General features: G+C 36.9%; 1 protein-coding gene across 39 annotated transcripts in view; it reads left to right on the plus strand.

Annotated features, from left to right (window-relative positions):
- LOC139140349 (vinculin-like) overlaps window positions 1-11,414 on the plus strand; it is an 81,802-nt gene extending 70,388 nt beyond the window's left edge. For all 39 annotated transcript variants that reach the window (XM_070709515.1, XM_070709517.1, XM_070709520.1 and 36 more), the window contains 3 exons: window positions 1,291-1,414; window positions 8,745-8,835; window positions 9,757-11,414. In XM_070709515.1, the coding sequence (XP_070565616.1) occupies window positions 1,291-1,414; window positions 8,745-8,835; window positions 9,757-9,923 (382 nt within the window). In that variant the 3' untranslated portion in view covers window positions 9,924-11,414. The remainder of the gene's footprint in view (window positions 1-1,290; window positions 1,415-8,744; window positions 8,836-9,756) is intronic.
- The last annotated feature ends 535 nt before the right edge of the window (window positions 11,415-11,949 follow it).

Consider the following 11,949-nt stretch of genomic DNA (forward strand, 5'->3'; position numbering starts at 1 on the left):
GTGCAAAATTTGGGACTAGCGAAAACAAATTACCCAACATTTTGCAATATTTGAAATTCAAAATGGCCACCATCCCTGTGTTAACTCTATGGGGAAAATTAAATTTTGGATTTTTCGAAAGACTAAGATGTGAAAGTTTTTCTTTCTCCAAGAGCTTTAAAGTGAGCCCCTACAAGTGGTAGAGCAGAAAAGAATTGTAAAAATTTGAGTCCAAATGTCTGTCCCAAAGGTGCGTTCTACCTTAAGAGAGCATTTTCAATGCTGAGTAAGTGTGACAGTTTAATACACAGAAGATTGCATTAATGATCATTAACCATCCGGTCCTTCAGGAAAGTTAAAAAAAATCAGCAAGAAATATAATTTAGAGTGATAAAACCTGTTGAGTAGTGCAGTATGATACCACTCAAAATAAGAAAGATGTAGAGGAAAATCCATGGACTTGGTGATTGAAAGTTGTCCTGGCATCACTGCAGAGTGACATAACTATAGGTAGAATGAGCTCTACGTCAAATTGATGCAACCTTGACTCAAGAAAATTCTCTTTGACTGTGGATAATTGTGCAGACTACATGTACTGTCTGGTGCTTACTCAAAAAAATTCCTTTAAATATCGCCAACTGACTCATGGTTTACAAATGTTGGCAGCTAGAGGACACATGAAATGTGGGGTTTTAAAAACTGTGGGGGTAATATGAACCACATCTTAGACCTTTCTCATTTGAAAAAAAAAATGACTTTTTAAACAAAAATAGAAGCTACATCATACAAATTAGAAGTTTCTGATTCCAGGGAAAAAGATTGTTGAAAAAGATTTATGCTAAGTCAACTGTGAATGTTTTTTGGATCCTTTGTTAACTAGTGATGCATTATGTGATGATCAGATGATCAAATTATACAAAATGGACGTAAATTTACACAACTGAATTACTAAACTAAGTGTGATATTTAACAGAAACACTGAAATGTAGACCATTAGGAAATATGGATCATAAATTAATGAAACTTTAAATTTTGACAAACTAATAATGGATGCAGACTACAGGAAAAAACAGAGACCCATTTATGTGACGTGTTTGTGTAATATTGCTGTTAAACTTTGGGTTTTATCTCACAAATTTCAGAGTCTTTACATCAAAATTTCTCTGAACATTAATCTCAGTTTTCCGCATCTTTCCTCTCTCACTGATATGTCCAACTTATAACAACTTCCTTTCATGGCCATCCGTCATGTACCAGACTCAAGGAACTTATTCTTGTAGACTTATTCTTCATCTTTCTCTGACTCATCAGGGGAGAAGGTGGTTCCAAGAAGGAGCTGATTGACTGTGCCAAGGCCATTGCTCTGGCTTCAGAAGAGGTGACAAGACTTGCACGGGAAGTTGCTAACCAGTGTACTGACAAGAGAATGAGAACGGTAAGTGGCTCCTCCTTGGAAAAATGAAATGTCCAATGAACTGCATCATAGGTTTTCCTATAGTTTTTAGAAGAAACGATAATCCATACAATAGATACTTGAATATACATTCAAATTGTGATTGATAAACATCAGGGCCACTGTCAGTGAATCAGAAATCTTAAAACTGTCAGGTAAATTTGTCATGATATTTTTCCAGTGATGGGACATGACAAAGCCTGGCGTCATTTGCAGCTCTGAATACTCATATTTGTGATCTCTTTCCACCATTCCAATATCACCATCAATGTCAGATGTGTTGTTCTTGAATCGCCAGCTTGAGAGGAAAACAAAACAGTCGACGCAAATAGGGCAATAACATCCTGTATATGCAGAAGAATCTGAATAAGACCTAAATTTTGAAACGGTGAATATTTCTGTTGGGAAGTTCCACTCTCGTGTTAAAGCAAATATGCGGATGTAGCAAGAAAGACAATAACGTTTGATTGTGATGATCCATTTATGAAGGTTGACGGAGAATGAGGCCTAAAAATATAATTTTTTCATGTTTTCAAAAACAAACTACAATACAACCGGTGAAGGTAGACTGCTGAATGGACATAATGAAGGACATAAAAACAACAAAATCACCAACTTCCTCTGACCCTGAGTAAGGAATGGCATTAATTGCAACATTACCGGTGATGAGGTGACTCACATGCCCCCCAAAAAACGTTTAGTTTTCTTCTGACAGCAAAAAACACAACACCATAGGAATACATACCAGTAATTGAATTCATATCATGTTTTATCAATAAATTTTGAAGTCAATGTTGTGATTCATCACTTGTAAATGAAAAAGTAATGACATCACATGCACCAACCAAGGTCTCTTTATCTTCTCTGAAACCGTAATCATCTGACGGTAGAGAAATTTTGAACTTGCTATTCCATTTCAACCCTATTAATTCTTGGTAGTTTTCCCAAATATGGAAGAATAATTTCTTTGGTTCATTCAGCTGAGAGGACAAGATACTAGAACGTCTGTGAAGGATGATGTAAATAAGATATATGCATGTCCATACGCATATACCAGTATACATGCACACAAAATGCAGTAGTCAGGTCCAGCAGGTGGTGAGAATACATGGCTGTTAAAACTTTTCTTCAGCTTGTTTTCCTCAACATATGACAAAATATGTTTACTGAAGTTGATAGTTACTGAGAAATTTTCATCGGTTCCCTCATGGTTCCTGTCAACAGAGACTTGGGAGTGGTGGGGGTTGAGGGTCGGGGGGAGGAAGTAGAGAAAGATCAAGAGAGAGATCAATGTGTGTGTGTGTGTGTGTATATATATATATATATATATATATATATATATATATATATATATATATATATATATATTTATATATATATATATATATATATATATATATATATATTATATATATATATACACACACAGAGGAATACATGTAGACAGACATACACATACCTATATGCACTTATTTTTCTATGGATAAATACAGGCTTATACGTATCCATACACAGTAATGACTTGAGGTAAATTCAAATACCCTGTATATTGCAACATACCCAAGTCATCCATCATGATGTCAGGATAATTTTCAAAGATGAAATGTCATCTATGTCGCCCTCTGCTGATTATTATCATCCCTGGAGTAGAGCATTTGAATTCTGGCAGAACACAGGAATACATCATGTACTGTGCATAAACAAACTAAGTCAACTAATCAGACATGATATCCGATGTTTCATTCTGTCTGCGAGCTCTTTCAGAGATCCCGTGAAATATCCTGGCATAGTTTACTGTTTGGACGTACAGAATATCCCTGTCAGTGACACGATTCATCAATGCTTTGGTTAAGTTGGTGATATATTTGTCCCCCTTGGTTAGCCATGGACTGCAAGTTACAAAGCTCGCAAACCTTTTGAATGAGGTTCTCTTTAGAGGGACAGACGGCATTTGCAAGATCTGTAGGAAAATGCAGTAACACAAATGTCAAGGTAACAGACTGCAGATACCTGCACACTGCTGTTGAGTGAGCGTCTTGTAAACCACAAACATACAAGTTCTCTTGTAAACCTCTTCCATGGTATATATTGTACATGTACCCCTTTCAAAGCTGATTTGATAGAGACATTAACGGACTGACACACTATCGTTCAATGTTTTGCACTGAACCAAGCTTGATTACTGGAAATGACCATGAACCAAGTTTGCGGCGGTTGGATAGTTACATGCAACTTCATCAGCTAAAAAGCTTGAATACATCCCCTTTGCACCTCAGGACAGTGCAGAAACCTGAAGTAAAGCAGGTGAAGTTGCATCAAAAGTTGGCTATCTTGTATTCATTTTCAGATACAAACCAGACCACCATTTTGTAACTCATTGGCTAATCACCATTGGCTGGCTTTATTCTAATGAAAGTCGTATCCACACTTCTGAATTTTCTACCCTCCCCTGACCACCTGTCAGTTTTACAAAACAGTCCTGAAGGATTCCCATAGGACAACACTCATTTTGTTGTTTAGGGTATTCATGTCGTTGTTAAGAACATCACGCGGGCTATTATGTGTATTGTAGTACTTGTATAGTGTGCCCTAAACGATAGTTTTTTACATGAGACAGGGCAGTAGTTTTGTGAGCAGTTTATTTGTCTTCTATCATATTCTTTTCAAAAATGCATCATTTTAAAAAAAATTTGAACACCCTTTACTTCCTCTCAGTACTGTCATTTGAAACATGTCTGCTCATGTGCATGTTTTATTTTGATGATAAGATGCATGGATACATACGGCAAAAGGCAATATCAACTGTGCGATCACCCGGAGACATTTACTTCTGAGAGCTGTCAAACATAAAAAAAATGCAGATTTTATCTCGTATTTTTGTTTCCAAGATGGTTTCAATAAATCGGAGATAGTCAGTGAAAAGGCAGGTGTATTGTTTGAAAAGAGTAATGAGAAAATGATATATTAAGTACATATATCAAAATGAACGTGTAGATCAAACATTGATATGAAGATTAGATTGTCCCTGTCATTGATAGTTTTGCTAAATGTCAAAACATGAGAAAAACCGTTCGTGTTTGAAAAATGGGGCATCACAATATCTGCTGTCAAGATACTCATCTTGCCCCATCCGTCAACCCATTGAGATGCAACGTCAGTAACTGTGCCATGAATGAACATCCACGCTTGATTTGAATTGATTGTCTAAAATCTAATCAAACAATCATCCTTCATTTAATAAAGTTAATTGTGTGACATTCTTGTGGCGTAGTAACGAGCACGACGGAATAGAAAGTGAGCTTGGTATTGACGTTATCACGAAATTCTCATCAGCGGGTGTCATAGCTTTGCCTTCTTCTCATACATTGTACTGTAGCTTTCATTGTTCACGTCAGAATATACCGTGACTGGCTTTTGAAGAACCCACGACAATTTTGTGGAGGAGCACCGGAGGAGAAACTGAAATTAAAAGTGGTGTGGCCAGAACGTCATAGCTTCCGCGCATGTTTTGCTTATACCGGCAATGACCTTTGAAATATGGGTCTCTGATGCGCTGAAAATGGCCTTTCAACCTTAGGGGAGTTTATTTGAACAAGCCAGATTGTAAATCAAAGCAAAAAACGCTGTCCATGCTCCCGGCGAAATAAGATGCATTGTCGTTATGGATGGGTGTTGTGTTAGAATGCAGTGTTGCTTTTGAGATCATTTGTCAGATGGAAGAGGTCATGCAAAGGTCACCTGAATTCAGGTTGTCCATTTGCTGGTGTATTTTGATCATGGAGGGACATTTTCTCAGACTCAGTGGGCCATAATTGGATTATGTCACATGCCACTGCATTCACTTATCAAATGAGAAAGTACAGTGGGTGAAAATCACTATAAAAACATAATCAAAATCTTGTATATTGTGATTATCCGAGGTGCACAGTTTAAGATTTCTGGTTATTGAAATGATAATAATGCATAAGATTTCAGGTTAAATCATAACATCAGGTTTTCATATATGCGAAATGTTATAATCAATTTATTTACTCTCAAGCGGAAAATCTGTATCTTTGCCAGTATTTTCCAAGGATACATATATATTACTTGTGTTAATGTAGGGAACAGCCAAGGGTATATCATATTTCTGTGTACATAAAATATAGCTAGTCTCCTTTGACAAGTATAAATCACTTGAATTCAAGTAAAAATGTTGAATCTTAACTACATGTACCTTTCTGTCCTTCGTTTTCCAAAGCTCTTTGTTTTTTGTTGTTTGAAAATAGGAATGACTCTGGCAGCCCCAAGCAGTGTAGTTTTTTTGCTATCTTCAGCTGTGCAGCAATTTGTCTGTCAAGATGCTTGTTTTATCGTGATCACAACCATGCATCAAGACCCAAGGCACCCATCAGGCACACTTGGTCTCTTCGAGTAGAAATCGTACGGACATGAATGCCAACCAGGGTTCATTAACCCTTTGAGCGCCAAAGTCAATTTTTGTTGCCTTTAAAAAAATCTATCCCCTTCAATTTTTTTAAGACTTTAGCCAAAATTCTGATAAGAAATTGTAGCAGATAAAATGTGATGACCATTTGGTTCAAAATTACAAAAAGATTACAGAAAAATTCATTAAAATTGGAAAAAGTTGCACTAAAATTTTGGTGGGAAAAATTACAGCACTCAAAGGATTAAAGTGTATGATTTCAAAGTGAGCCACCTTTGACAAAAAAGTGACAAACTTTTGAGAAGTGCTTTGCGCCCACGTTTCCTTTCTCAGTTCAAGGCAGCTGTCACTGCTCTCAGCAAACCGACAATAATCCAAGTAATCCATTTTTGTAAGCAGTCACTCGTCCTAGCATCCCAGCCAGTAAGTCTGATTAGGAAACATCTGTCTTACTCAATCTAATGGGAAACACTTACTGGTAAAGACAGATCAGTCCCACGTAGCGTGACGTGACACGACCTTGGCTTCTAGGTTTTGCTTTTGCCAGCTCATTTTATTGCAGTCCTTTTCCGAAGCCTTTTCCGAAGGGGACATCACAGAGGACGTATGAGTGAAAGCTCCACTACATGGAAAGTGCTCTGGAAAGCTATCCCTTTGAACAAGTTATACCACTGACTCATCTCTTTAACAAGGTCCCCTTTCACTATTGTGTACAGATTTTGACTAAACTTCTAGCCTTTTGATGAACGTCACTTGAACTTCCATCCACTTGTATACTGTTACTGAACTTCAGTCTGTATTTCAACGAAACAAAAGTCATAACATTTGAAATTTACATACAGCTAACTCAACACCCGTGTTGTAAAGTCGTATTGCTTATTGATGTCCAACCGTGTATGACATTGGGAAGTTAATATTCCACCTTGCCTTAAAGGGCAGTTTAATAAAACAATCAGCACATTTTAACCTTTACCAACGATTAATTACCAACGATAAATTACCAGAACACCGAGAACAAAATGAGCAATCTGTGTTTGATTGTGTAATGGTCCATAAATCCACTACCTAAAGGTTAAAGGCAGAGGTGCCAATAATAGTCCTAAAACCTTCATTAATTTTCAATTATTGTTTGAATGTGATAGGATGACACAGGTGCATGCTGGGATAGTGCAGGATAGCTGAGTTGTCAAGAGATACTGACGAAAACAATAGCGGATCAAGCTCACCTCTAGATAGGAAAGAATCATTTCATACTTTACCATAAATTCATAATCAGTATTGTTTCAAGATGTGGACCAATTCAGTATTAGTCAAAACAAGCAAGTGAAAGGGACCAAAATAGCTAGAAATACAGTAGAAAAGATTACAAAATAATTGTATGATAATATTCTCACTGTGTTTGCAAAAGGTGGAGTAAACACAGGAATGAAGACAGCTGTGGATATCATTAATGCTACCGAAAAGCATTTACTGAATATAAATAGTATTTTTATACTACATATAAAAGCGGAATATGTTGCTGCCGTAATTTTAAAACGTGATATTCAACATTTAGGTTATTTTAAACTGGTTGTTATAAATTCTACCCTTGTTCTTGGCACACTGTGACGTGCATCTGCTACTTTTAAACATTGATTTTTTGTAAGCCATCTGGAGTCTGTCATGAAAAAAGAAACTATATTGCCATCAGCACTTGGAGCTGTGATTCTGTGCCAAACAAGCCACCACCTAGGTGCTGTCAAATGTGCAGGCAAATGTGTTCTCTTCAAGAGTGATTTCCGATGCGTGGCTGGAGCAAATGGACCTTCTTTCCTGTCATTTAGAATTCTTTGCCGTGGAATTTCCCATTTTTAAGACAGACATCACGTTCTCTTGTCACACCATCGCAATGAACAGTAGATTGCTGTAATCCATGTGTCAGTGATGTGTAGATAAAAACTGGCAGTATGGGGAAAATATCCACACATCACAGTCACTGTTTCTGGCTTCTATCTCAGGTAAATGGTGTACTTAACATCGGGTTGTAAAGAAGGGTTTGAGTTCAGTTGTGTGTATACACATAAACTGTAGAAATGTATGAATGAGTACAGAGAGCAAAGATGTTGAAATCTCAACAGGGGAGACGTGTATTCATTAGGATCAAGTAATTTACTCATAATCTAATGAAATATGCTTTAAACACTTCCTCTCTGGCATCTCATTTGCATAAAAACAGAGATTGTGAACCTGTGATCATTTCACACATACATATACTCATACACCCCACCACCAACACCCATCACCCCCCCAATCCGGAGTGCAGAGGTCCAGATACAATTGTTAACAAGAGGGTTGAGTAGTGGAAAGGGTTTGGAGAGTTTCTGAGACAAAGCTGCACGATAAATCATCTTCAAGTGTTGGTCGGTATTTCTGTGTGATCGTCTTCTTTCATTGCTGTAAGTGTCCGTCTTTACAGCCTCAAAGGTTACTCTATGCGTGAATGTTGTTGTACTCAATCAGAATGAAGGCACTTCTTTGTGCTTTCCTTTGTCTCAAAGGTCTGTCATCTTCAATTTACGATGGCATTATGTCATTTTAACATTGAAAAGTGATGTCTCTTGTGGAACATAAACTTAGAAGCCTCAATTATTAAGTAATTTGGGTTTGCAGTGTATGATCGTTATTCTAACACGAGGAGTTAGCACAATTGATATGTCTTTTGATGTACAAAAACACTCCTCCTTCGACAGATAATCTTATAGAAAGTGTGTTTTCTGTCTTTATCCATGGCAGCTTTTTGAAAAAATACAAAAAATCACTCACAAACAGTTTTGCAGCTTTGATGGTTTGTAACAAACGCCAGATTTGATCATAACATTGCGTCTTGTGTTTTGTCATTTTTTGTAGAATCTTCTTCAAGTGTGTGAAAGGATTCCAACAATCAGTACCCAGTTGAAGATCCTGTCCACTGTCAAGGCAACCATGTTGGGAGCACAAGGTATGTCCGAGGAATTGCCTTTCTTGTTGTGCTATTAAAAGTGGCATAAGGTGTCCCTCATCAACAAAAGACAGTAAAAATTTAATGTTACCAGTTTTATCCTTGTCAGTATTGTCTTGTTTTCTTTTGGGGGATAGCATTTGAAATGTTTGTCCTAAACCAAGAACAAATACACAAACGTGTGTTTGTGAACACAACGTTTCTTGCAGAAATATAAGAGACATAGAGACAGAGAGAGACAGACTATGATTATAACCATGATATTTAAAAGTGGACAATAGTAAAATTTGGAGCCAGTTTGGGTCAATGACCCGCATCTGGTGAAGTAGCTCGTGACTCTGACAAAAAAGATTCAATTGCATTCGCGTGCACTTGGGACTTTGAAAAAAACAGCTCTATATGTCAGAGGTGATGAAGATAATACAACAGCAGCACCTCCTTGACGACAGAGGAAATATCCAATTTCCATGGAGATGCACTGGAGGAGTTAGTTGATCCCACTGCTTTTCCGTCTGTCAGGAGAAAGGATCATAATTGTTTTACATGGAAATAGCTTCGGGCAAAAGAGGTGTTCATCTTGCTGTGAAAGTATCTTCAGTAGGACTAAATGCAAGTGACAAATTCATGTCTCTAAAAGTCAATTATCTATCCATCAAGGATGTAGTAAAGAAGTGTTGCTACTAATCAGATTGATGTTGAAAAGGGGCAGAATTTTATTGTAGGCCGTGTGGAAATGCCTCATCGAAGAATATCATGATACACATTGTTTGGATTACACTGTCTTTGGCAAGGAAAAGTGTGGGCGCCAAGGTGAATAGAAACGCGAGAAAGGTGACAGTTTTCCGTGTGATAGCTTGCAGCGTTGTCTCTCTGTGTGTGACTGGAAATAAGTCTTTTCATTCAACATACATCCCTTTGCAGGCTCTGACGAAGACCAGGAGGCTACTGAGATGCTGGTCGGAAACGCTCAAAACCTGATGCAGTCCGTTAAGGAGACTGTACGAGCCGCCGAAGCTGCCTCGATCAAGATCAGAACCGACTCGGGACACACTTTGCGATGGGTGCGCAAACGACCATGGTACTTGTAAAAAAATATCATCAGCAGGAAGAAAATGTGAATAAAGAAAAACAAAACCAAGAGAACAAACGTGGATGCACTGCTTAAAGAGCCGATATTTAGAGAATGATTTTAGTAGATTCTGAGCAAAACTTTTAATGAAAACTAATGTAGATGATGATCATGAACAAAGTCTTGACCAAAGCTTTTGTATGGAACAGTTTTTCTCACTGACGCCAAGATCCGTAGTATTTCTAAGCAGATGAGAGTGTCAACTGTAGACATTGTGAATATTATTAAATTTGATTACAAAAAGCAAAGAAAATACAGTACATCCAAACTGTGTTTTCTTTCAGTGGTAAATGAAGTAAAGAAATACAAATGTTAAAGTTTCTGAAATACCAGCTTTTCTACTTTTCACTTGATATTTGCTTTTTTCAAACATGCAACTTAATTTTGGGGTAAGTTTTAGCAAAAGATACGTTAATTATAATCCATTTCAAAGAATAACCTCTATCCTTAATATAAGAATATGGATTTGATTTGTGATAATGTTGATTAGGATAATTTGATTGGAACCACAAAGCACGATAAATCAATTAGAATATCATGTGACAGGCCAGTCTTTCCTTAATGGCCCTACTGGTAATGTGAAAGTGTGAGGTTAAAGGTCAAAATTTCAATGACCCCCACCCCCGGATAAAATCTGTGATGTGTATTTATAATCCATTTCATAGACAACCTGTATCTTAATTAAGAGAATGCAAATTGATTTTGGGATATCTGTGATTCAAAGCAGATAAAAAAATCAGATTTTTTCAGCAGTAGATTAATTTGTTTAATGTAAACATGGAAACTTCCAAGGGCATTTTGTGAAAATCAACTGTTAGGTACCACAGCACAATTTCAATATTTGTATAAACAGAGGGGGAAACTCTTTCAATTAAGTCATTTTGAAAGCTTTGTATAACATAATTCTAGTGGGAATATGTTCAATGTAACATTATTAAACCAAAGTGACGGAGCGTAAACAAGCATTGCAACACCAAGAATGATAAAGAGCTCTGCCATCTTCAGTGAGGGAATTTGTATATGTCAACAAAGCAGGATGTTTTTACTCTTTTCCGTACAAATTTTGTGTTGTCGATTTTGAAAAATATTTCCAGAAAGCATGTAAAAGTATAGGATAGATTTCCAACTGTAAAAAATGTGTTTCAAGCATTTCATGTGTGGAATATTTTCTTTTCACCTGTTGACGGTGTTGTTGACTGGATTGTAGCTGTTTGGAAAGTTTTCGTAATGTTTCCATTGTTTGTGTCTTGTGTCAGCCACAGTTCCTTGACATAATCCCTGGAATATCATGGACAGACACGTAGCGTCCAGTTTGTAACTCTTTTTGAGTAACAAAGACATGCGCTGAATTGAATTGCAATTTCCAATTAACCTCCTTCATCAACAATCAATGGTAACTAACATTACACAAGCCAAGCATGTTCCGTGTTCCCTTGAGAGTATAACCATAGACCCTCGAGAAAAACGTTTTTTCTCGAGGGTCTATGGTATAACAAGGCACACAGATTTGGCAATGACTTTCAAAACTACATCCACTGGTTTCTCAACAACAATCCCTGCTCAGACTTATCCTAAATCCACTGTGCTGCAATTACTTGTTTTCTGAAACGGTTCTCAGAAGCAAGCCAAAACCCCTGCAACTCGTTAAAATAAAGTAAATTGTGTTAAATATTTCTTGTTTTAAAAAACAAATTGATTTTTGTTTTATCCGGTAATATTCATCATTAGTGATGTAGTTAGCACAAAAGTATATGGTGCTATTTCAATATTAGTTTTTTTTCCCATTCTACATTATGATACAGCCGATGCATGTCATATAGCAAGCCCAGAATTAATGCATGTGTACAAACAGCGTAAGTAAAAACATTGAGAGATAGGGATGAGGCAGACATATTGGAAAGGTTCATAAATAATTGTAGTCTCAAAATCATAGTGTATTTTATAACCTTAAGTATATTTATTTAGAAGAGCAGTTGCCACTTAAA

The sequence above is a fragment of the Ptychodera flava genome, chromosome 9, assembly GCF_041260155.1.
Source record: "Ptychodera flava strain L36383 chromosome 9, AS_Pfla_20210202, whole genome shotgun sequence".
Lineage (NCBI taxonomy): Eukaryota > Metazoa > Hemichordata > Enteropneusta > Ptychoderidae > Ptychodera > Ptychodera flava.